Here is a 26,187-nt window from a genome sequence, read left to right on the forward strand (position 1 = left end):
TCGTGCCTCAAATCTTGCAAAATACCCAAGTTATGGCAAAATATCGTCACATGTAAGCCCAAAACGCAATCCTTCTTGTCCTTCACTCGCATACCCAATTAGGTCTAACAAATAATAAAAGCCAAATCCAAGTGGGTTTCAGTGTAATTTTACCCATAACTTCTTTGTTCTGAATCTGAATTCAGTGATTGTTGGCTTGTTTGAATTGCATTTTATCTTGGTCTAGATGGACTAACCAAGATGTTTTCTCTTCCTTTATCCACCTTTGCCACGTATTCGTCGCTCTCCTTGGTCTTGGGGCCTTGGGTACTTGTAGTACTTCAATCTATTGGCATCTTTAGAGTTGTTTCCATTAATTTTTATATAATTCATCTAATTAAAATAAACAAAAATAAACAAGAGTAATACAAGGTACAAAATAACCAAAACAAGTATGAATTCAACATTACAAGTATATAAATTAGGAACTTATGAGCCCCTTTAGCTCCGTCTATACCAACCATTTTTATTGACAACACATGCTCGCTAATTTTAGTCAATCAAAAAATGAAAGATATTTATTTTTGACAATAAAAGAAATATTATTAATTTTGTAAGCTTAAATAGACACTAATGGATTAAAATGATAAAATACTTAATTTTCCTTACATATACATGACTACCTGCTCTAGGTGTCCAGGATGATAACGATGGGCTCTGATCAGACCTTATTTAGTTATCCTGTGAACATGCATGTTTCCTTTCGGGCATCTATCACCTAGGCTAAAGATTGATTACTTATTGTGTGAGATTGGGGATATAGTTTCATCATTCATCTTTTTATGCAAAATTAAAAGAATCATTTCATTAGTGAAGATTTTATGTGCCTTGAAAGTTATCACCATAATTAGTTATGTTGATTGCAATTCAAGCCTCAAATATTTTATGAACTGGGAGTTAATGATCCATGAACCATGAGTATATTTCATGTTTATTATATGGGTTTATGTTCTTAAAAGCACAAGTTAGATGAAACAATCAAAGTCGAAGACTTTAATATTGAATGAAATGCAATGAAGGTTCTTGTCACGGATTAGCTAATTTGGATAAGTTTAGTGAAGTTTCGATGTCAATGTTTTGCTTGTCGCTTTTAGAATCAATTAAGAATACTCTTATCAGTTTTTAAATTACACTCATTGAGTTTGCGAAACTAAGTTTTCAGTTCGTGAACCTAGAAGAGAGAAAGGTTCCTGAACTCCGGTTATTATTTGAGTTCGCGAACCTAGTGGAGAGGAAAAGGACCCTGAAACTCGACATCTTACTTGAGTTCGCGAACCTAAAGTGCTAACTCGTCCAAGACTCGTTTTCGGAAATTGTTTCAGTTTCCTTCTTTGTCTTAAAGGCAAACTTTTTACATGCTTTTGGTAGTCATTCTTGATGATAATTGTAATACTTGATTTTCATGATTATTTCTTTTGTATATTGCTTGGTTACTAAGAGATTGTTTAAATTACCATTTTTTTGTGGTTGATCTCATGATGAATCTTCAAAAGCTATGTTTTTAATCATTAAATTTTTAGTTGAAATAATCACTGTATAAGATGAGAAACTTTTGATGATTGAGTTTTAGCTTACATTTCCTAGTGAAATTTGCTAAATCCGAGAAATCCTTTACCTGAAAAAGGTCGCCTTTGTTGTTCTTTTTTGAGAATGACATCAAACGGGAAAGAGTTCTTCAATGAACTTGCTTTTAATTGACATTTTTGTGGGAAGTGTGGTTGTGGAATTTCCGAGAGAAAAGTACCTTAAAGATCTCCGTGGTGAAAGAAGCTAAGTTGCAATAATTAGTAGAATCATAATTCATGATATGTTGAATCTTTGGTTTTGGTTATCTCTTGATGACTTAATTCATAAAAAAACCTAATTCTCTTTACCCTTTGTCAACTTTGTAGTCTATTAAAGTCCGTTTCAAGCTAGATTAGATTAGGCAGTACAGTTTTAGGACTCTCTCAAGTTACCGTTGAAAACTGAAGATTAAGGATCATATGAAGACATCATTGAATAACTTCATAAACAAAGGTTATTTACCCTATTATGTAAACTCTTTCATTTTTTTAATCTTTATTTCTATTGAAGCAAAGAACTCACTTATTGGAACAATACTTATGACGATAGATATATGTTTCTTGTATATATATCCGGGAAGAATTGAGCCTAATACTTTAGCTAAAATGACCACTGACCTTTTAAGACATCCTGTAGAGAATGAAAATATGAATTCAACGAGCCTAGAATCACTCAATTCCGTTGTATAACAAAGAAGTTATGGATGAAATACACAAACTGAAGAAAAAAAAATAGTACGTCTAAAAATTGGTTCCCATACTAGGAAAAAGACCTAAAGCGTTGAGTTATTAAACCTAACCTCAGAAATGTAGCAATTATATTTTATTTAAGTTTTTGATGTTTCATTTCCTTGGAAAGGCGGCTATTTCCCCCACAAAATCTAGTGCTATGTTTGGCTAGTTTCTAAACTGTATAATGTATTTCTTCTTTCCTAAACCAAGATCTAACTAATTTTATATTATTAAGAGACAACTATACCTTAAGAAAGTACAATTTATGCTAGTAATTATTTATTTAATTAACTAAGCTAGTATTATACAACTGTGGAAAGTTAGAAGCCATCTTTGGAAGATTTTATTTATGTAATTACTTGATGCACAATTCTACAATTCTAAACTTAAGAAAGACTCCTTATGTAAGGAAAGGTTTTAATTAAGGAAGCAAACCTGTTTTGTAACCGAGAAAAGATCTTGTTTTAGAAAATATTGAGAATGCTTACAATTGGAAGAAAATTTTGCTTATATCTCAAGCGACCTATAGCTTTGGTCATTCACTATAAACAGAGAATTCATGTAGCTCTACAATTTATCCTTGGAAAATTGTATAAGTGTTGCATAAGGTTGTTTTTCATCTCTTCTGATCCTTTAGATCAAGGGTGATACTTTAACAACTTTACTTAGGGATCGTGAAGCACAACTTGAACTATCATTTTGATAGTTCTGAATTATTATCTTGATTTGGTCATTAATATAACTCTTTTCTATTATAAGGTTATTCTTTATGGTTATAATGTCATTCAAAAATTATTGATATGTTCATGATTCGATAGAACTTCAATCTAAGATTGTACTCCAAAACTTGTTAGTCGATATCTGGATTTGAAGTTTCCATAAGAATTCAACTAAGACTAGTTCAAGGTTAATTGTTCTTGTAATGTATATTTGGTAGAAGCCTTAAGGAAAAAACAACACGATTAGTTGTCATGTTGAAGTACGGTAAAGATAGTATTCTCGCCAAAGATATTGAGGAGCATCTTCAAAGAGAACATGTTTCTGCTAGAATATTTACAACAAGACTCCTAAAGATAATAAGCATTCTGCTAGGGGTTATCACAGGTGTATGAACACAACTGAAGCGGAGTAATTTGGAGGCTATACTTCGTCTCAATTACATTCAATACAAAGTTTGGTAATAGGAAAAAGGTGTAACAACTTAATTCAGTGTGTGTTCAAACTAGAAGAGGTCCTGGGAATTTCCTACACTTGCAGTTTTCCTCGTTAATAAAATCTCTGATGCCTTAATTTTATTTCCGCTTAATATTTAAGTGACTGATTGATATAACTGAAGTGGATTGAAATCTTGATTAAGTTCATCCAAGCATTGTCTTTTTTTTTATTTGAAGGGACAAGGGGCTATAGAGAGCCCCTAAGAACCATTATATTAGAAAACATCATTAAACTTGAGGTTTGAAGAAATACTAACAGTAGGTGACAATGAATCCCACCATCCTGAAACATTCTCATGAAAATCAAACTGACATAAATCACGAGCAATGAAATTTACATTTTCAACGACAAGGACAAATCTAACTTCTTCAAATCTGACTATGATATCTTTAAGCTTCATAACTGGGGAGTGAATGCTCCATTGAATACATATTTCCCTGATGTCTTCGACATTCAACCGTATATCAAATTCCATTGATGCATTGCTACAAACAACTTTTCCCTTGGACAGTTGAACAAACGATGAGAAATCGACTTCTCTTCTTGTATGAATTTCAAAAATGAATCCGATGATATTTGAAAAATGCCTTCTAGATTAAGATTTCGCCATTTTGGTTTATCTTCTCCTTCATTTAAATTAAAGTGTCCCAAGAGAGGATAATATGCACAGAACATCGTCATAACGATCACCACCGGTATCCATGGATTTTCAAGAGAATAGAAAATCCCGTCATGTTGAAGTGAATCTCCCCAAATAATAGATTTGACACGATTAAAACAAACGTATGAAACTCCCTCCAGAATAAAAGCATACAGAGATCAATCTTGTTTGGATGAAAAACTCATAAGAATTATTATACATACAAAAAGAAAACCCAAAGCATATCGTTTAATACCACGATTTGATTTATTGATACTAAATAGTAGAAATATGTACATTAAATACTGTATACTTCCCAGATCTTTAGGTATGAAGAATATCTGGGCAGGAAGTCGTGTATTTCACAGAAGATTCGATCTAAGAATTAATTTTCTGGAGAAGAATGAGAATAAAAAAGAAAAAAAAAACGGTTGTGCAGAGTTTTGTTTTTACGGTTTTGATTCTACTCTTTTTTTGTTTCTCTTTAAGTTCCAGATTATAGCTTCCACGCATTGTCTTAGATTAAAACGAAAAGGTTGGAAGTGTACTTGGTTACCCTCTCGTTTTTACCATAAATTATTTGGAAACTTCTATGTGTATACGCATTTTACATGTGGGGTGCATATATACGTTAACAGTTCAGTAGTGGGTCTATGTATTACGCGAACTTCACCTTTTCCAAAGCTAAAAAAAATTACTTATTTTCAGAAAATTCTTAAATACTCCAAAACTTTTGTTTCACTTTAAGTTTCCAAAACTTTATTTATACAATAATGTTATGATCAAAATAACTATAATCATCTATAAATCCATAATATGAAAATTTCTTTCCACGATAATAAGTCAGAAATTCAACTGAAAAATCTTTTTCTCACTCATCATTAACGTGGTCAGAGGCCAGAAAAGAAGTCAAAGAAGTGCATCTAGGACACTGAGGGGTTACAAAAACTAGAATCCTTCGGCAAATGCTAAAACCAAATTTGCCTTCTTCGACTGCGATGTCCTTGTTGATACATGAAAATATATCCCTTAACAGGTTTGGGGTGCCCCTAAGAATAGAAATGAGTTTGGTATAATGTATGGGGACTTGAGGACTTGGGGACTAAACCCAAGCCCAAATGGAAAATACCCATGAGGAAGGAAGGACAAAGAAGAGATTAATAAAGAAGAAGGAGGCTATATTAAGGAATAACATTAAGGGTAATTAAGAGAGGTCAGGGCATGTGTCATGATGTAGTAAAAAAAGGGCTTTTAGGAAAGCCTATATAAGAAAGGATAAGGTACAATAGAAAGGCAACTCTCTCTCCTACTATTCTTAGTATAGTGAGGTTATTTGGTGTGGCTAGGACGGGTAGAACCTGAAACCGAATTCACCCCTCAACATTTGGCGACTTCAATCGGAGGCTCGTGCCTAGCCCACCATGACACACCCGGAAGGAGCCAGCTCAGGCGCGATAGGAAACCAAGCGGCCAATCAGCCTATCAACCTCGACGAGGTAACAATGGAGGATGATGACAGCGAAGAAGAAACACCGATCCTAGGTGTTATCAAACAATTGACAAACCATAGATCCCAAAGCCGAGGGGCTGTAGCAACACAGGGAAAGAACACGCATGTAGTTCAATTATCGAAACCCACGTCATCAACTTTGCAGATCATGCAAGAAGAATTGAACGAACGCCTGCATAGGAGGCAAGAGCTGGAAGAGTGGATAGCACAAGCGGTGATGGCAGGACAAGACACCCCCGAAAAAGTAACAAAAAGTGGAGAACATAAAGGTGGCAAGACAGCAGTGATGGTGCAAGAAGAAATGGCAAAGTACTTAGAACAGAATTATCATGTGGTAAAACAAGACAATCACTATTGCGTAAGTATCCCATACCCCGCGTACATCCAAGAATATCAATATCCCGAAGATTACACCTCTACAAAGTTTAAAGCATATGATGGACAAGTAAACGCGCGAGAGCATCTTAGCCGATTCTTATCAACCATGAATGACAAAGCTACTGATAAAAGGTTGTGCCAAAAAGAATTCCCCAAATCACTAACAGGCACGACATTCACTTGGTATGAAAACTTGAAAGAGGAGAGCGTGGATTCCTTGCAAACTATGTCCACACTCTTCCTCCGGAAATTTTACTCATCCAAAAGGAAAATCACGGCGATAGATCTAAGCAAGAGCGGACAACTAATGGGAGAGGAGATAGTAAAGTACATTTTATGGTTTCGACGCTTGGCGCTGGATTGCCACGAAGATATCAATGAAGAAGCGCTCGTCGACATTTGTATACGCGGAATGATCCCAGCTTTCAGGGGGAGTTTGATTAATTTCAGATTCCAGACCTTCGTCGAGCTAGAAGAAGCAGCGGAGAGAATATCCGACTGTATAGAAGGGATGCCTATGGATTCCGCTTGGCGCACCACGGTTAGCACTATGTCTGAAGTCCCGCGCAATGTAAGGCCTAACACCAATAGGGAAAGGAGAGACCAATCCCAAAGTGACGGCAGGAACCAAGGGAGGAACGGAGGAGGTAGGCGCGACTTAAAACCACCGCCCCTCTTCCCTGCAGCAAAGAGCGTGCGATTAAACTACTAAATCAATGGGTCGCCGAAAGGGAAATCCAACTACCCCCGACTAACGTAGATATCGACAAAATGGATAAAAATTCGGCCAAGTCCTTCCACTATCACCGAAGGATGGGATACCCAATAGAAGAATTCTTTTCCATCCGGAGCATATTCGAACGTAAGCGTGCATCTGGGGAACTCGAGGCAACAAAACAGACAATCGAGCATGACCTTTTTCCTCGCCATTGATTCAAAAAAAGGGGAAAAGGGAGAAGGCGGACGATAAGACTTCAAGTTGTAAACGAATCTTTTTTTTTTTTAATGGTAAGAAAAACTTCTCCTTTTCGAAATTTGCGGGCAGACATCTAAAAAGGTCTCGGGTATGCCAAAGGCGCCCGATTGAATGACAAATTTAGAAAAGGTCTTGGGTACGCCAAAGGCGCCCAATCGACTGACAAATTCACAAAAGGTCTTGGTTATGACAAAGGCGCCCGATTGACTGGCAAATTTACAAAAGGTCTCGGGTACGCCAAAGGCGCCCGATTGACTGACAAATTTACAAAAGGTCTCGGGTATGCCAAAGGCGCCCGATTGACTGACAAATTTACAAAAGGTCTTGGGTCCCAAAGGCGCCCGATCGACTGACAAATTCACAAAAGGTCTCGGGTATGCCAAAGGCACCTGATTGACTGACAAATTTACAAAAGGTCTCGGGTACGCCAAGGGCGCCCGACTAACTGACATTCACAAGAGGTCTCAAGAACGCCAAGGGCGCTTGGTTGACCGACATGAAAAAGGTCTCAGGAATACCGAAGGCGCCTGCTGAACCAACAAGCCTACAAAACTTAGGAAAGCCAAAGGCACCTACACGACGAAGTGGACTTGTGTCCACCAACCAACACCACTCCGAAAAATAAAGGGGGCAGTAAGTGAGTTTACTAACGCCTGCTCCTCCCACCGCTTTGATAAAAAGAAAGGAATGAGCGCGTTTTACTAGCAATTCCTTTCTCCCACCGCTTCTAAAAAAAAGAGGAAAGGGAGTAGCCGCCCAGCAAATGGCATACTTAAAAAATAAAATAAAAAATGATAATAATAATAAATATACAATAATGATAATAATAAAGAAAATAGAAGAAAAAGAGAAATAATAGGGATGAGAGCACTCGCCCAGCCTCACGCACCTCCCAATAATAAGACAAGAGAACTACGCATATCCAAAGCAGTTAAGAATAATAAAAATACCAGTAACAGAAACAGTTAATCAAACACCACGAAGCATCCCACAATCCAAAAAAAAAAAACAAAAACAAACAAACAACGAGCGCAACACCTGAAAGGCAAGTTCAACGAAAGAAAATGAAAGGGAAGCCAACACAAGGACAAAGCGCCTCAAGCAATTTAGAGCCTATCTAGCTCCTGTTATTTCTTCTCAAGCTCAGCACGAACTGTCGCTTCGGCCGCCTCAACACGTAACACCTCGTCATTAACTAATCCGACATCAGCTAGTAATAGATTCAGCACCACCTTCTTGCTAGAAGTTGTCTCCGCACGCTTCTTCAACTCCTCTTCCAACTGAGAGATTTGGCCCGTAAGACGGCTACGAGGATCATTACGGCCCTTCACCTTCGCCAGCATCTCCTTCAGCCACATTATCGGGAACTTAACATTGAGTGCAGATTGCACAGCAGCCTCCCAACCGCGTAACATCGCTGCGTCAACATGATCATCCCCTAGGCGCGTAAGCTGGTCCGCGATCTCCAAAAGATTTTTACTCATATAGCACAAAATAGGAACGACCAAAAGGCCCTCCTTCGCCATGTGACCACCGCCGCGCTTGACGATATCCCTATAAGTGGAAGCAAAAACAGTTGGAACCCAAAAGCCATGAACGAGGGTGTGGGTAGCAGGGTCCACTCCAGCCTCGGCGACGCTCACCACAAGAGGAAACGAAACCGCGCGTCTTCAGAGTCTCCTGTTACAACAGGGTTGGTTGGTGTATCATAAATATGAGTATCCGTCTGTTTCTCTAAAGGAACAGACGAGTCGCTGCCATCCATCCTGACGCGCTTGGAGGAACCATCGCCACTAGGGACCACGCGCCTTGTGCCGTCCATGTCGGGCTTCGCGGTTTCCTTGCGCTTCTTACCCATATCCTGGCGCCAACAATGACATGTCAACAAAAGGAAGGGATAATAAATTGGCACAAGCAAAAAGGAAAGAAAAGAGACTAACCTCTGGAATCGACGAGCCTAGAGGAGTATCAACGACTTTAAGGCGAGACACAGAGGAACTAGAAGAGGACTCAGAGTCACTAGTGGATCCTGACAAATGAGAGAGGAATAACAAGAACGAAGACACATATTAAATATGGAGTTACCTGAAGGATCATTAACGGTTAATGCCACGTGGGATGAGGACCCACCAAAAACTGACCGGCTAGACCCAGTAAGGCTCATTGATTGCAGAATGGCACTAGGAGACACCGGAAGTTCACCCCTTCCACGAACGGTTTCAGCCCTAAGAGGGTGAACTGACGATATATGAAGGCGCGATGATACCCAACCAGCCCCCGTGGGGAGGCTAACCCCTAGATCCCTCAACTGGTCCACAAATGAAGGAGTTGCGCTGCTACTTTCACCTCCAGGAGGCTGTGACGCGCTTCCCCGATGGCTCGGCTGGGGCTGCAAATATGAGGTATCAGCAGAAAAACAAGGACGCAGAGCAGACGATTGATTTGCCTCTCGCCTGACCTTCTTCTTTAGACTCCTCTCAGTCCAATCACACTCGGTCTCTTCCATCACATAAGAAGGGTGCTTCCACCCAAGGCGATTGGAAGGAGGAGCTTCCTGAGAAAGTGATCCCCGCCAACCATTTCGTCAAAACATAGGGAGATGCGTAATAACAGATAACAGAAACGCAAAAAAAATAAAAGAAGAGAAGACAACAAGTACCTGTGATGCTAAAGGACTAGCGGACGATCTCACATCTATCCACGGAGGATTACGATCGGAAAATGCTCCCTTCTTCGGTTTTGCAGGCTCATGACCCTCGGGGCTCCGAGCGACCTTTATTAGCCAGAACAAGGCGGTGCTCGGCGGCTACATCATCATCAATTTTGATTCGGCCAGACGCATGAAGTTCTCAAAGATCTTGAACAGTCAAGTCACGAGGAGGAGACGATTCGCGCAAAAGAAAATTCAAATCTCGGCGTCGTAAGAAATCATGGTACTCGTGGGCCCTTTCAGTAACCGCTAAGGGCCGCGCGTAGATGTGCTGCTTAAACGAAAAATTAATTCCTCGATCGGACAAGCGAGTCGCCCTCTTAAAGACATAAAGATCAAAGCTGGCAACGACGTCCTCGATGTTGGAGTTTTCCGGAGGGGGAAACCTATAAGGAACCCCTTGGTCGAATCCAACTTGCCGAGCTGCACGATCAGGGTTGTAAGACATGGCGATGAACTTACCAGCATAAAAACCAGGAAGATAACCGGGCAACACAGCCATCGCTGAATCAAAATCCGCCTCTGACAAGAGCTTTGTTGAATCCAATTCCGCGTCAAAAGGTGCAAAAATATCATAATGCGCTGGACCCGATCGACCGTCTTGATAGGGAAATGGTTCAAAATCCTTAGCCACGTCCAAGTGCTTACCAAGATCGCCCTTGGGTATTTTTCCGTTCAAGTTCCAAAGAGCCATCCGCGGGTAACCGTAAACAACGGGAAGTCTTTTAACTGAACCATCGTCCTGCCTAATGTCTTCCTCGCGATAAATTGCAAGTTCATTAGGTTCAGGCGCGCATGGGGGAACATGTTCCCAATACCATGCATGCATGAAAGAAGCCGGGATATGGGTTTCGATCTTATGAGATAAACCTACTGTCTGAAGATCCCCGACATAATAGATCAAGATGACGGAATAAGCCACCTAAAAACATCGGCGCAAGCGGGAAAGAGACACCACGAGACAACAACACCGCTATTGGCACGAACTCACCCTTAATGGTATCCTGGGGACTGTATTCGAATACATCGTGACAAAGCCAAAACAAGATAAAGGAAGCTAACTCCGCGTGGGGATTCTTCTCTTTGCGTTTGGGAGGGAGCACTTTCCCATTAACTATCTGAGGAGCCCAATATTTTAACCAGAGGGGAAAAGAAGCACGGCGATTGATTTTAACAACCCATTCAGAATCAGCCTCTGTTGGAGCTGACGAGCCGCGAATCGCCTCATAGGCACGGATGGAGCTAGCTAGTAATCGATCGCCCGTTGAGCGCGCAGGAGGAGCTTTCTTCTCCTCCATCCACTTGGCTTTCCCCTTCACAGCGGACGAAGATGCCCCCTTTTTACCCAAGTTAGCGGCCTCATTGCCTTCGTTTCGCTTCGATGGCACCTTGTTCTTCTGTACTAGGTCACGACGGGAATCATCTTTACACTTCAACAAATAAGTACACGGCTCTTTATCCTCATCATCCAGCGCCCCGTAGATGGCCGCCTCATCATATGAATGACTGTCGTGAATAGGTAGCCCCGTAAGAGCGACTACATCTTCTAAGACGATGGTTGCTTCTCCCACGCCGTAAAAAGGGTATGAACGGAAGGAGCCCAACGGCAGAAAAGCCGCGTTATATAACGGATGCACCTATTCACTTCCCGCTTAAGGGATGAGTTTATAGCTTCATCAATACCCGCCCTCCGAAGGGCAGCAACGTGGCTAGGGTTGGAGCGTATGTGAGACGCCCAATGTGGCCACACCGGATGAGTCTTTGATTTGGACTGAATACCGATAGAAGGAAGATTGTAGTCGCCACGATGAATGGACATCCGTGGTACTGTTTTGAACGCAAAAGCGTCCATGGTCTCCGACTCGGGTCGTATGAGCCATCCAAGAGCGGAAGGATAAGGCAGCACAAGAGGATTTAGAAGGCGAGGAACTAGGACATCCTCAAGAGGGAAAACACGCTTACCTCCGCGGAGCTCTCTTAATCTCAGCGCGCGCTTCAAAGCGGGTCCACTCGTAAACTCCGCGATTGTATATGATCTACCGTCCGCTGGGGCAGGTAAGATGATTTTATCCTGCTCGGAATACTCGGTCTCTTCGGAACCCTCGTTCCTGGACTCTTCGGATTCACTAGACTCTTCAGATGAAGAACTACTGGATGAACTGCTAGATATGGCGAGTGTATGGGTACGTTTGAAAGAAAGGAAGAAGAAGAAAGATAAAGGGGAAAACAAATTGACAGCTCTCTATATAGAGAGCTTCAGGGATTGAACGTGGCAGTTATACACAGGGGATAATAACCGTCAGAAACCGAAAAGAAGAAGGAAATTTTGCACAATGGGAGGTTAAACGTCGCCCACGATCATAGACTCAACAAAAGGAGGAGAACCACCACGTTAACGGGCCATTAAGGGAGGCGCTCGAAAAAGATTCTTTGACTATTGGATCATCTGATAATTGACCCAATAGTCAGGGGACTAATGTTGATACATGAAAAAATATCCCTTAACAGGTTTGGGGTGCCCCTAAGAATAGAAATGAGTTTGGTATAAGGTATGGGGACTTGGGGACTAAACCCAAGCCCAAATGAAAAATACCCATGAGGAAGGAAGGACAAGGAAGGAATTAATAAAGAAGAAGGAGGTTATATTAAGAAATGACATTAAGGGCAATTAAGAGAGGTTAGGGCATGTGTCATGATGTAGTGAAAAGAAGGGCTTTTAGGAAAGCCTATATAAGAAAGGACAAGGTATAATAGAAAGACAACTCTCTCTCCTACTATTCTTAGTATAGTGAGGTCATTTGGCGTGGCTAGGACGGGTAGAACCTGAAACCGAATTCACCCTCAACAGTCCTAAGAAGTTATTTTCTTGGCAAATATTAGAAATCCGAATGGTTATTTTCTTGGCAACTTGTTGTTAACCGTGCCACTTGACAGTGGACACAACACAAACCACCATATCTCTACCTGTTAAAGAATCTCATGATCCTTCTCCCAAGATTGCCTTCGTGCATAGGGTGCATTATAAGACCCAGACGGAAATCCAGCGATAATTAAAACTCCAAACCAAGGCCAGCATGAGAAACATACTAAAATTCAAAGTCGTTACCTCGAGTCAAACACTAGCAACACATTCATGGCGCGTTTTATAGTCAAAACTGGTAAAACCTAACTCAACCGTAGTGTCGACACCGTAATTCCAGTCAAAATAAAGGGTAAAAATGTAATCTGAAACAGAATTTTCAGTTCATAACAGAATAGACATTTTGCAAGGCATAATAGAAAAACAAGGACAATCTCTCTTACTCTCGCTGCACAACCTAAGTCGAAACCGAAACCCATTCATCAACAATGGAAGAAGTTGAGGTACATACAGAATCCAACAGCCGATCAAATTCTCAATAACTCGCTTTTTATATCACACGAAATGCTTCAATTTTGATAAGTTTAACTCATTTTAAAGATTGGATTTTCAGGTTTTTGGTAATGGGGTATTGTTTTGATCTTAGGTTTTTTTAATCTAAATTTTGCAGAAAATGGAGGCTTTAAAGAAAGCTTATGCAGATATAATTCTGAATACAGCAAAAGAGGCGGCTACTAGAATTATGATTGCAGAAAGAAAAGCTATCGGTTTTCAACAACAAGTTTTTAGTGTTAAAGATGAAGCACTTAATATGCTTCTTAGACTCAAACAAATGTCTGATTCTAAGGTAATGGGTTTGATTTCGTTTGGATTCTGAAATGGGTTTTGATTGGGTCTCTTGAAACGTTCTTGTTTGTTTCCTTGGAATTTCGATATAAATGGTCCTTCTTTTTGAAGAATTTAGGTATTTCTTGATTGTTGTTTGATGATGAAATGAATTAGCTTTTGCTTAGAGTGTAATGAGATTGGATTTATGTAACTGTTAGTTATATATAGTTCTTTTGTTTTACAGTTATCGACGTGTTCTAGTTTTATTAACTTTCGGGTTTCATCTATTGTCACAAGTGATTCTGTTGAGTTCCGCATTGGTACGAAGTTTCTTTTTCAGCGAATTTGATTTGCTTCCTTTTCTAATAGCGCGACGGTTTAAACTAAATATCTTTGATCAAGGGTTAGAATTTGTGTGAGTTACAGTGCTGTTTGAGTTCTTTCGGTTCTATGGAGGCATATCTTAGGTGATTTCGGTGATCTATTTCTCCCTGTTGGGTCACTGTTTGTACTCTAGTTTCTTATCATTACTGAGTCTTCTCCGTAGTGTTTACACTTGAGATCCACATTGATAATTTATGTTTTCTTTGAGTACTTGCGTTTTGTTTGCAGTTTTTGTTTCTTTCTTCAATAATGAGCTTAACTTGACATTTAGAGCTGATTGAATTACTGATTGGAGACATGACTATCTTGAGAAGCTAAAATAGTACGAAAGAAATTATGACTGTGGAGTTACTTCCTTCTAGTATCATGTAAACAAACTACCGATTTTGTTGATCACATTCTCTACTCACGAGTTGAGGCAGTGGAAGCTTTACCTTTCTTCCTTGCTACAAGTGACATGTTTGGTTATTCCTACATTTCCTTAAAGAATTTCTACTAATAATGCAAACGTTTTGTATAGGTTGCTCAAATTGAAACTGAATCCGCGAATCAAAGAAAAAGGATCAAAGAGCTGGAAGCTCAGTTAAATGAAGCGAAGGCTATTGAAAGAGACCTAAGAGTAGAGTTGAAAGGAGCACAGGTTGAATTGGAGGAGGTAAAGAACAAATCGATGCAGACTGCTAGTGAGTTACCAGTATCTCCTGGCACTAGTAATGCAGGTATGAATCTGGAAAATACAGGTGATAACTGTTGTTCCATTCGTGAAGATTCTACAGAACCAACCGAACAAGTCACAAGAGATTTGGAACTATTCGATGACAACACTGATTTAACCTCTTTAATAATGAGAAGCAAAAAGCCTGAACTGTACAAAAATGGTTGTACTCAAAGAATTCGTGCATTTGAACGGAAGTTAAACAAGAGAAATGTGTCTAATCCAGGGCTAGCAGATCCTCAGTTTACAGATCCTATTAAAGAGGATGGTGCTGTTGATGGAAACTGTGGTGTAGCCGCGCCTAAGGATGAAAACATGGGTTTCAACGAGAAGAAGCTTACTAAATCCAATGGTCAAGTGAATAATTTTTTACGAAGATCTTGTAGAAAAAGAAGATCTAAGTACAGTGTTATTGAAGTTATTTCCAATAAATATAAGAAATCTAAGGAAGCATCATCTAAAATTGCTCGTTGCTCAAATCCCAATGGCATAGTTGAATTGGGTAAAGGGTTACCAAAGATGATTGGCGAAAGGGGAAAAAGAAAGTCCAAGTCACCCTTGTTTGCCGTATCCTCCTTAACTTCAACCAGCATTATTTCATCCTCAGAATGTGAAGATGGCACTGAGAATAAGCCGTGTGAAGTTCTGGTTGCTGTCAAAGACAGGGAGTTGACAGATGCATCACTGGTTAGTCGCAGTGTAGTTGAAGAGAGCTCCAGGGTTTCAGATTGTGAACAGCCTATGGAAGTTGGTGTCTCGTTGATGGATTCTAATTTCAATGATGCTAAAAAACGTGAATTGAATAAAAGTACAGATGATAAGCTACTCAAGTATACATTTACGCGTAAGCGAAAGAAGGAATCCTTGACTAGCCCTGACAAAGGGGCATCATCTGTTGAAATAAAGAACACTACAAAAAGAAGGTCTGGGGAGAATCAAAACAGTGATCCAGAACCTCAAAAACCGCTCAATGACTCTTCTCGGGATAGTCGACGACTGGCCCAAGTTGCTCGTCAGGTTTGTGGAAATGATCTTTTTTGCATTTCTATTTCAATCTCTTTCTTTTTTTCAAACCAAAATATGTTGCTTCTTTGTGTTCGACGTTTTATTGGAGAAAAGTTTTATTGTTGGCGTTTGCATATCAGCAAACCCACGTACATATAAGGACGTTGAACACATTGTTCATTCCAAACAACCCAGTCTTGTCTTCTAATCTTTTGTTTCTTTGTATTGGACAGCTCATTTCTTTGTCTGAGAAGAGATGGTGATTATAGTCTTTAGAGCTGGCTGTTTCGAAAACCAAATAGAAGAAAGCTTCGTGAAAGCTGCGAATGAGAAACAACCCCCATTGCAGGATTTGGTATCACAAGGATGCCTCTTTTTATAAGAATGGTCGACGCTTGTGAAATCAAGTCTGTCATATTCAAGTAATAATGTAAGCATATACTATGCAATAAGCTGCGGTGGACTCATTCTTTATTCTGTAACTTGCCCTTTATAGTTATCTCATATCCCTTCTGTTTGTCTTCATCTTCTGATTGGAGATGAAGCATTGGCATTAATTGTCATCGTGTTGTTACCACGTAGACAATTGTAAAAAGCTAAGTATCTGAATATCAATATGACTCTAAGCAGAGTCCACTGAAGTATGCAAATGAGTCCTATTTTGTTCAAATACTCTTGAGCTTGATAACCTTTTGATATTGGTTGTTTGCATTCTTGTTCGCCAACTTGAGCAAAGCATCCTTGACAAAGCAGCAACTGGAAGTACTTGTCGCGCAAAATCGAAATAATACAAGTTTTGACTATGTTGTGGTTGTATGTCATCACCAGCGTTACAACACATTGAAATTTGTGGCCCATTTAAAATGTACTTACTGTGTAGATAATTAACATCCTTCAGAGTTGAACAATTTAGGGGCAGACAAAAAGTATAGAGGTCTAAGTAACAACTTTTAGCTCGAGGTATCCATAAAACTAGATGTGAATCAGTTATCTAGTCTTCGGCATAAGTTGCTGTCTGGACGGGTACATGCTCCACTAAATGTATTCTTTGGAGTATGGAGATGGAAGATGAAGATAAGCTTTTTCAGAAATGCAGATTTTCAGGAGAGATCTGGAACGTATCTTGTTCAACTTGGTTATGCAAGATCAATGAAGCTAACATGGACTGAGGAATTGCAGCTGTGTGTTGATTCTTCCAAGTGGTTTAACAATATTGCCGCTCTAAAGAAGCCATCATTAAATAGTTTCAAGAAACTTAGAGGAACCCCAGCATCTGGTGATCTTAGATTCAATTGTTTCGGACTTGACTGATTGAAAGATAGCCAGATTAATGTCGAAGACCATCCTGCATTTTCAAGATACATGGGATGTGGCTTGCAATTGGAATATGCAGGAGGGGAAAGATTTGTACATGGCCATATTCAAAACATGAAGAGGTGGTGTGATTTATACCGATGGGTCCTTCAGTGATGGATCATGTGGGTGGTTCTAGAGCAACTAGTAAAGATTGTAAGATATAAGATTCAATACTAACTGTTAACTTGCCAAGCTGGGATCAAAGTGGACTTGCGATGTTCCTTATTGTTCTGGTTTCGAAAAAATTACTGTGAAATATGATTACATGTGGGTAATAAAAAAATGCTCTCTCTAATAGTAAAACATTGTGTATACACAAATTATGCTCACTCAGTCACTCTTCATATCTTCTGTAATCGTCCTGAAACAACGGGGATTGGATTCCAAATCTACCGGACCAACATTCACCATCTGGCACCCTTCTTGAGGACATCGCTAAGTCGTATGAGATACCGTCCAGTGCCATTTCTAAACCAAGTACACGCGTTTCAAGAGATTTAATACCATTCCTGGAGCTTCCAATGAATTTCTGAAATCAAGAACACAAGAAGTTAGCAAAGCATTATCTTGTTTACATGTCAAGTATGGTTAGTTGAACAAACTAGTAGGATGCCAAGAGAATGCTTGAAAAAGTAAAGAGAAGATATCAAGTGCATACCTGAAGGATATCAAAAAGATTAGATTGTTGATTCTCTATATGAAGAAGCTGCTTCCTAATGAACAATATTTCCTCATTGTCTTTTTCATTGTCGTCGAACTCCTTGGTAACACGACTGACAGAAGCTTTGGACTCTGAATTATCCTCCTCCTGCACCGCAAACACGCGAGAACCGGCCTTGTCCATGCCAATCTTCCGCATCTTCCCTTCACTCTTGTTACTTAATGGAACTCGTTTGTTCTCAACCTTCAGGCAACCAATAATTTTCTCTTCAAATAATTCCGGCCTACCCAAATTTATCTCACTAAGTTCCTCCTCAGTAGAAGATGCATTTTGATCATCGACCATTTTATTACTAAAATCCAATTTTCGAAACAGTACTGGACTAGATTTCACATCATTATTACTCTTCTTCCTGGCAGTCGTGGTCGTCGTAGACGCAGAATCACGTGGAGGAGATTTACTTATTGGAGATGATTTTTTCCTACTACCCCGGTGAGATTCATCGGTTGTAGTGGTACTAGAACTTCTGGAACTAAAATTCTCTGTCACAGTACAATCAAAAACTCAGTCAATTAAATTGAAAATACACCACTAGAAAATTTGGAAGAAAAAAAAAATGACAACTCTTCCAAGTTCCTAGGCTACAATGCTTCAAATTCTTACCAGTTGACGATGAAGATTTTGACAACGAAGGCGATGAAATCTCATTAACACATTCAGGAATGTCTTTCCAAACTTCAATCATCTCATTCATCCTGTCCCTAACAACCTTAACCTGTACCAACAAGTAAAAATCAGATTTCAACAAAACTCGATGAAAAAATTCTCATAAAAACAGAAGAAAAATTAATTATTTCTAACTTACCTTATCGAATCTTCTACTCTCAAAAGCATTAAGACAAGGAGATTTAAACTCAACTAAGATGTCTTTTTCTTTAACACCTAATTTGGAAAAAGTTTCAGCAGCAGCTTTTCTAGTATTCCAATCTTCATTACTTAAAAACTCAATCAAACAAGGAATTAAATTTTCCAAAACATTACTCACAATTCCACCAACACCCATAATGCTTCCAATCAAAGTTATTAAAGCTGGTTTCGCTTTAAAACTATCACTTTTCAGTAACTTAATCAATTTAGGTAAAACTCTTCTCAATTGCACCAACTCAGGATCATTAGAGCCTTCAATTACTGAACTCAAACAAAGGGCTGAACCTATTTGAATATTGAAATCCTGTTCAAATTGAATCGCTTCCATTAACGGTTTCGTGAAGCTTGTAAAAGGAACGTTTTCAATCTGATTCACCATAGCTGAGATCGAATCAACACAAGCTAATCTAACAGCAGTATCTGAGTCACGTAATCTCTTTATAATGTTTAGAACCATCTTGTTTACGAATGGATTTAATGAATCACCATGAGTTTCTGATAAGAATCCCAGAATTTTCACACATTGTTTACGAACAGGTGTTTTTTCTGATGAATCGGTGTCGTAAATACAATTCAAAAACGGTAAAAATGATTCATGACTCAGGTTTCTTGCTATTGATTCTAACTCTGCTGTTGCTATTGTTTGGGTATCTCTATCTGATAATTTGTTTAAGCATGTAATGACTCGTTGCTTCAGATTTTGAGTCGACGCGGTTTGGTTTTGTGTTTGCGTGGATCGTTTTGGAAAAGCCATTGCGCTGGTTGTGGTTGAGACGGTGGCGGTGGCGGTTGCGGGAGAGGGGGTTTATGTGTGTGTAAGATTCTGGTGAACTATTCTACAGAGGAAGTGGTGGCGACTCTTGTTTTTCTTCCCACAACAATACAACATTATATGGTTGAGTTTTTCTTGTTCGGGTGTCTCTCTCTTAAATTGAAAGGAGTGTCTGCTTTCCAAACTTTATATACAAAACGAGGGAAAGTAGTTTAGCAAGTTTCCGTTTTTAATTTTGTTTAATTTATTAAGGCGAGCTTCTATATTTTACTTTTTCTATTCTTTTATTATTTTATTTTTCTATTTTTAATTATCAAATAATTTTTTTGTCCGAGTTACATCCAAACGATATCACTAGCTGGATATTCTGTTTATTTTTTTTTATTTTTTTTGGATAAGCTAGGATCCTTTTCATTAATGAAAATTCGAGGTTACAATCAGTTTAAGATCGAAAATAAGAGAATACAAAGTAACAAGAACATACCGTAAAAGTACAATACCGAGAAATCCGACAAGAGAAAAAGAAGGATTATCGGAGTAAGACAAATACAAGTATGAATAAGATCTGATTAATCGGAAGAAGGATGGTTTTTCTCAGAATTAACTTCCAACCATTTAGTTTGATTTTTTTCTATAGAAAGATGCGCTCCCAAAGTAGGAGTGATTTGCTCAAATCTCTTGTAACTAGTGATGAAGTTTCCGTCGTCAAAAAGATCACCTATGGAGATTCCGTCGCCGGATAAGTTGATGATGAAGATTCCGATGAAGATTCCGTCGCCGGAGACAACCAAGATAAAGATTTCGTCGTTAGAGAGCATGGAGAGCACCACTATTGATCTTAAAAGCCAACCCAATAACCAAGAATCACCATTAAAGCGAAGATAAACCTCAAAAGAGTAGATAAAACCACCATAATGGTGTAGATAAGTAAGAAACATGATAAAAACTACATTAAACTACTAGCTAACCTAAAAAACAAGGAATAAAGAAGAAATCTGCTCGGATCTAGTCAATTTCTTGATGGTTTTGTTGGAGAAGAAGTGAGAGAGAGAGGAGAGAGGAGGAGAGAGAAAATAAAAGGAATGTTAATTCTTTTTAATATTAATGTTTTCCCAACAAATTAATTCAAAAACAAAATATACAAAAATTCTCCCTTAGGAATTAAGAGAAAGGCTCGTGCCATTTTGAGTCATGAAAACCTTTTTTTTTTAGCACAAACCATTTGTAGGACGTCAAGCTACAACAGTGTAAGTTATATGTAAAAGCAAATCTAATGATGAAATCCAAGATAATTCGAGCTTGGAAAATGGGTGGAGTGTCAAGTTTAATGACTTTCAAGTTGGTATTATTCATATTTTTTTTTCAAGATATGTTCCAAGTTTATGGAAGATAGGTTGGAATAAATGCTAAAACGCAGTTTGAATTTCGTTGAGAGTCATTCTGAATCGTGCTCAATTTTGTGGTTGAGTTTGTTTCGAAAGGATTATTCCTTTTTAACCGTCGATTTTGTGAGCTAAGATTGAATGCAATTTGAAATGGCTTTCAAAGCAATTCGGCTTGGCATTTTGGAGTTCATTTTACCTTCCGTCAATAGACTTGGACTTGCATATATACCTAATCCAAGTGTTGAGCTGTCATGGAACTTGGAGGAATTCTTCAATCATAACACTCACTTTAAGAACAACCTTGGGGATTACAGAAAGTTACTCAACTGATCAAAAAAATAAACATAAAAAGTATTCTTATATGACGCCTTCTCTTGTATGGAGGTTGTTATAAATGTAAATATTCAACAAATATGTAACTTGGAATCTTGGGAGTGTTCAAGTATAAGAAAAAATTTCGACTACTTTTGGTATATTATATACAGTGAATTAAGTTAGTTTACACAATTCATACAGAATATAAATTTGTGCACCCATATATATCCCTTTTGTTATTGGTTGGTTCATTCTAAAGACCATTATGCTTTAACTACGAATAGAAAGAATAATAATTTTAAAATCAGTCACCCAATAAAAGAGTGGTATTTATGCATCCCCGTTTTTATGGGGTGAACAAATCTGCATTCATTCATATAGTTACCAATCGTAGACTATATTTGCATGCTTAAAAGATAACATCAACTATATTTTCTTTAATAATATATCATATTATTCTTATATAGAGGTAAAACTTTAGGACATGAAAAACTATAGTTATTCGAAATTTTGGTGACTCAGTGGATTAGTTATCTCATGTCTAATTTTCAAGGAAAAATACCAATTAAAATAACAAAAAGTTGAATTTAACAAAAATAACTTGGACCATTTGGTGCGAAAGAAATACTCGTGTCTTCTGATAAAAATCAAGAAACTTTTTTAATGTGGTGGCATATCATTTGTTCTCTTAGACTTTAGCTATTAAATATTTTGAATATCTTCTATAAACGAATGTTGATTTTTATGACAAAATTCATTAATATTAATCATTATACAAAGCTTTTGGTTGGTAACCTAGCAACAAGCTGGGCTCCAACACCTTTTTGATTAACTCAAATGACTTATTTTTTAAATCTCATACTCGTCTGCTCATGCTTTTTGTTTCACTAGCTTAATCGGGTTTTGTGTATTTCATCTTTAGGTGGTTCAATCTTTTTTAACTCATCTTTTAATCAATAAATCTTCTTTGTTGTTCAAAAAAAAAAAAAAAAAAAAAACTTTTAGGGAAATATTATTTTGAAGAAAGAAAAATGAGGTGCTTTTTTTTATCGATCACTAGAAATATAGATGAGCTAAATTTCATGTTACACCATACAATGCTATTAAAAAATATATGTTATGCATAGATTATTGTTGTCTAAGAACTCAGGAGTATGTCTTTCTTACTTATATGGATATGGGACTATGTATCAGACATTCAACATGTAGACGACTCCGACTCGTGCCCAATATGTCGTGGACAAAACACATGTGTGTGTGTTCCATATTTTTTAGGGTTTTGGGACTCCATGTAGGATATTTATTCGTTTAGCAAAGAATAAACCATCAAATTTGCACAGTATAATTGAACCTCCTTAATAAGGGTTATAAAAAAATACTACATATTATACAGTTATATTCAATAATCCAACTGCATATGTTAATGAAGACATGAGTATCGATGAAAACCATGAGGGTTTAGTGTTCCTTAAACAATTTAGGAAGTTTTTCCAACTTTTCAAGAGATTTTCCTCCTCAAGTTTATTAAATTTTTTATAACTTCTTATCTATTGTTAGAGAATTGTTTTATATTCAGTAAATTTATTATAAATTCATGAAATTTCTAGATTCATATTTAACGCTTCCTCGTAAGTTATTATTTTGAGATTTTACATGTCCTCGTAATGATATCGTGTCGTCTTATATCATGTTTGTACAACATAGACATGAGAAATGTTTTGAAATAATTTACTTTATCTCATTAAATTCTGAAAATTCAGTATCTCAAATTACTGTTATATCTCTAGTCAATCTTAAAACTTAAATCGGCTCGGATTCCTAAATTACCATCGCTAACAAATGTTGGTGACTCAGCCGGGGAAAATTTAACGGTCTGTTTGATGATATATATATATATATATATATACCGTTCTTATATCGTCTTGTGCTTGTGTTTTCTTTTGTTAGCAAAAGCTTTGAAATCTTCGATTAACGGTTTTAACCTTTATTACAGAAATTTGATTTGACTTTGTTATCCACTATGTAAACATGACATAAAGAAGGCTTGAAGTTTCCAAGCAGACGATGCTTGTTATGATATGAATTCCTTAATCACAAAAACGCTGAAATTTATGTTCTTGGTAGTGTTAACTATAAATTAGTATATTCGCAACATGCCTAAAAAAATTCACCAAAATTTATGGAAAAACTCATAGTACTGATAACCATGAAATTCACATATCTATTCTTTTGGTAAACACTTCCCTTCTTGTTTTATTTATACCTATTGACTTAGAAAATAAAAATAATATAATTATTTTATTCTTTTATCTGTGCTTTTTTCTTGAAAATACTTTGAAGAGTAAAAAATTAAGGTTTAAACTTTAATGAAACTGACTAATAGTTACTTTATGGTTGAAAATGTCAATCAAACATCGAAAGGAAATTAAACCGATTTTATGTGATGTATTTGAAAAAATAAGAATTGATTTCAGTTTCCTCTAAAAAATACGTTCGCAATTAAACTTATTTTCCTAAAACTAGCTTCTCTTGAATCCTGGTTTCTCTTTCTCTTTCTTAAGAATATGTCACCAAGCTCTTAGTCTTCCTCTCCCTGTTGGCCATGTTCAGACATACAATTCTTCCCAATGTGGTAATCTACCGTCAAATCAGGTATTAAGTAACAATCTGTTTTATATAAGTTAGATTGAAAAATGTTCAAGCAATATGTGAGTAAAATCTTTTCCAAAATCAAAGAAATATTTCTCGTTTCACAGACACTTATCAGATTCATAAGCCCCGATAATGTGAAGTTGTAATATTAGTGTAACATGAAAAATTTCATGATTGCTATTTAAGGGTATCAAAATTCATATAAATGAAAAAGTTCTTTTATCTTATATTATGTACCATCAATCTAGCATCTCCATCAGCAACATTGGAAATTTTGCACTTGCTAAATTCCCCTTGACGCCATGCTGCAGGGACACAACATCAACTAAGTCGACATGAAAATAGTCTCATATTACTAATATAGCACCGATTAAAAATAGGTAGAATATTAGGTGCTGTGTCAGTGCAAGAATCAGGTAGAGATTTATCTAGTCAAGCTGATGTTCTCTTTTTCTTGTGAAAAAGAGTCAAGCTAATGTTAGTACCACACATGTACTACTGTGACCAAGAATAAAGATTTGATGATGTGGGTAGTTGTCCTACCTCTAGCACAATGGTTATTTAGTCATGACTCATGAGCACATTTGGATGTCTACATACGATTTGACATGCGTCATACATATATTTCCAACACATCATATGACTGCTTTTTGAACAAGCGAGTCTTACAGCAAAATCTCCATCATTTTATTGAGATGACATGAGTTAGGCCAATTTACCTTTTCCCCTTGGAGTTTGATTATGCTCATTCAACTTGAGATGACGCATCGAAGCCTTACTTGCGGACCATTTATCAGGCCATCTGATTTGTCACCCAAAGAAATTTGCATTATCATCGATAAAATTACCAAAGGCACGCATCATTCTGACTTGACTCGGCCTAGTAGTGAGCATAACACGCCAGAATCATATGACTATAAATCATAGGTGACACACCTAACTGGCAAGTTTAAATGACGAGTCAACAAAAACAAACTTTCTGTACGAGTCCATCTCTGGCCATCAGTGTCATGTTCTCCTTCACATTTGTTGTCTCACTGTTACAAACTTCCGCCCCATGTTGCTCTGCATTTATGAGTTTTAGGTGCAAGTGCCGAAAAACTTGACTCATCCATCCATAGAAGATGATCATTCATTTCAAGTGAAAGCAATTAGAAAGACAAAGAAAGAAATTGACTGTTTCTTTCTTTCACAAAAAAACTGTTTACAACTTTTTTTACTTTTGTATCCCTTGAGGTTTTTAAGAGGGGGGAGGGCGGTAGAGATAACGACACTGAATAGAATAAGTTGAAACCATGTCTGAACTGACATCGTCAATTTGCTCGAGCTGTTATTATCAGATCATGTTAATTTGTTGAAATAACAAAACAAAACAAAAAACAATTATATAGTCACAAGTATATTTGTTTGGTATCTTTCGTTATTAGAAAGTATAGATATTCATGTTTATTCAATGAACAAACATTAATTCCATTTACAGCTTGATCGTGATGTAACCCTAGAACCAAACACAATTGTAAAAATTTATATAATTGACTGGGTGGGCAGCAGCAAAAGTGTGGTTACCAATTAACACATGAAGTTATCACGAGAACCAACGGTTTAAACTAGAAACATCCATCAGTTGAAAAGAAAACTAGCTAGAAACATCACCCCATTAATCATTTTCTCATGGTTATAGAAATCGAAAAGGAGGCTGAATTACATAAACAAGAGTTTGAAGTAACAGAAGAAGGCTGTATGCATTGCATGGGAAACAAAAAATGAAGAGCTTTAGTCATTTTGTTTGTCAGGTGTAAGCAATCTGTTGCAGTTCCGGAGAGAAGATAAGGGGGAGTTAATATCAGATAGAGTAGAGCAAGGCCAAAGGAGGTTAAAGGATGGGGGGGAAGGAAGATGGATAGCTAGATAGATAGTTAGGATTTGGGGTTTTCATCTCTGTCACACAGTGTCCTCTCATGTTATGTTGGTTGACCCAAAGACACTCCCGTCTTACAAGCTTACAATGTTCACATGGGGATAGGACCGACCTAGCTTATTGTCCCATTCCTTCACTCTGCCTGCTTCCGTTGCTAGATCAATGCTCTGATCAAGCACTGGTACTAATTGGTTTAACCCAAAAACCAATAAAACACTGACAAGTATGCATAAGATAAGATTGGACCCAAATGTTTTGAATATTCACCTATTTTGTACAGTGTGGTCCACATGTGATTAATACAAATGGCAGTGTTGTATTGGATGGTTTTTTTTTTTGACACTATTGATCGCATCCAATATTTACATATGCTCTATCCATTTCTTTGCTCACTCTTTTCCATGTGCATCTTCCTTCTCAAGCGCGACATTTTCACATGCTTCGGTATAGAGACAGTGGCTAAAGAAAGAAAAACATTCTCCCAAAGATGCTTGTGTACCAAGCACATGGTTTTAATAAAATTCAACAGTTCTAGCTAGCTAGGCAACTTGATGAGTTATGGGCAACCCAATGAGTGGCGACGGAGCAAGGCAATGGCGTCTTAAATACGAGAGGTTATGTTCCGTAAATAAGCAAAATGTCCT

General features: G+C 37.7%; 2 protein-coding genes across 2 annotated transcripts; one reads left to right on the top strand and one right to left on the bottom strand.

Moving 5' to 3' along the window:
* Positions 1–13,052: 13,052 nt before the first annotated feature.
* On the top strand, positions 13,053–16,118 carry LOC113343648. Its single transcript, XM_026587778.1, has 4 exons — positions 13,053–13,128; positions 13,296–13,472; positions 14,358–15,569; positions 15,791–16,118. The coding sequence occupies exons 1-4, from the start codon at positions 13,114–13,116 to the stop codon at positions 15,818–15,820; spliced, it is 1,434 nt and encodes a 477-aa protein (XP_026443563.1). The 5' UTR covers positions 13,053–13,113; the 3' UTR covers positions 15,821–16,118.
* A 989-nt stretch (positions 16,119–17,107) lies between these two features.
* LOC113343764 (TORTIFOLIA1-like protein 4) lies at positions 17,108–19,443 on the bottom strand. Its single transcript, XM_026587897.1, has 4 exons — positions 18,440–19,443; positions 18,238–18,349; positions 17,572–18,116; positions 17,108–17,442 (listed from the first exon to the last, which is right to left on the bottom strand). Exons 1-4 carry the CDS (start codon positions 19,253–19,255, stop codon positions 17,248–17,250), a joined length of 1,668 nt encoding a protein of 555 aa, XP_026443682.1. The 5' UTR covers positions 19,256–19,443; the 3' UTR covers positions 17,108–17,247.
* Between the last annotated feature and the right edge of the window lie 6,744 nt (positions 19,444–26,187).

The sequence above is a fragment of the Papaver somniferum genome, unplaced genomic scaffold (assembly GCF_003573695.1).
Source record: "Papaver somniferum cultivar HN1 unplaced genomic scaffold, ASM357369v1 unplaced-scaffold_65, whole genome shotgun sequence".
Taxonomy (NCBI): domain Eukaryota; kingdom Viridiplantae; phylum Streptophyta; class Magnoliopsida; order Ranunculales; family Papaveraceae; genus Papaver; species Papaver somniferum.

Bases quoted from the DNA above. Each gene is read 5' to 3' on its own strand.
- LOC113343648 (XM_026587778.1), top strand. The intron at 13,473-14,357 runs GTAATGGGTTTG...CGTTTTGTATAG, and splicing joins AACAAATGTCTGATTCTAAG to GTTGCTCAAATTGAAACTGA. The intron at 15,570-15,790 runs GTTTGTGGAAAT...TGTATTGGACAG, and splicing joins TGGCCCAAGTTGCTCGTCAG to CTCATTTCTTTGTCTGAGAA.
- LOC113343764 (XM_026587897.1), bottom strand. From the start codon at position 19,255: ATGGCTTTTCCAAAACGATCCACGCAAACACAAAACCAAACCGCGTCG. The intron at 18,117-18,237 runs GTAAGAATTTGA...GTACTGTGACAG, and splicing joins AAAATCTTCATCGTCAACTG to AGAATTTTAGTTCCAGAAGT. The intron at 17,443-17,571 runs GTATGCACTTGA...TCTTGATTTCAG, and splicing joins ATCTTTTTGATATCCTTCAG to AAATTCATTGGAAGCTCCAG.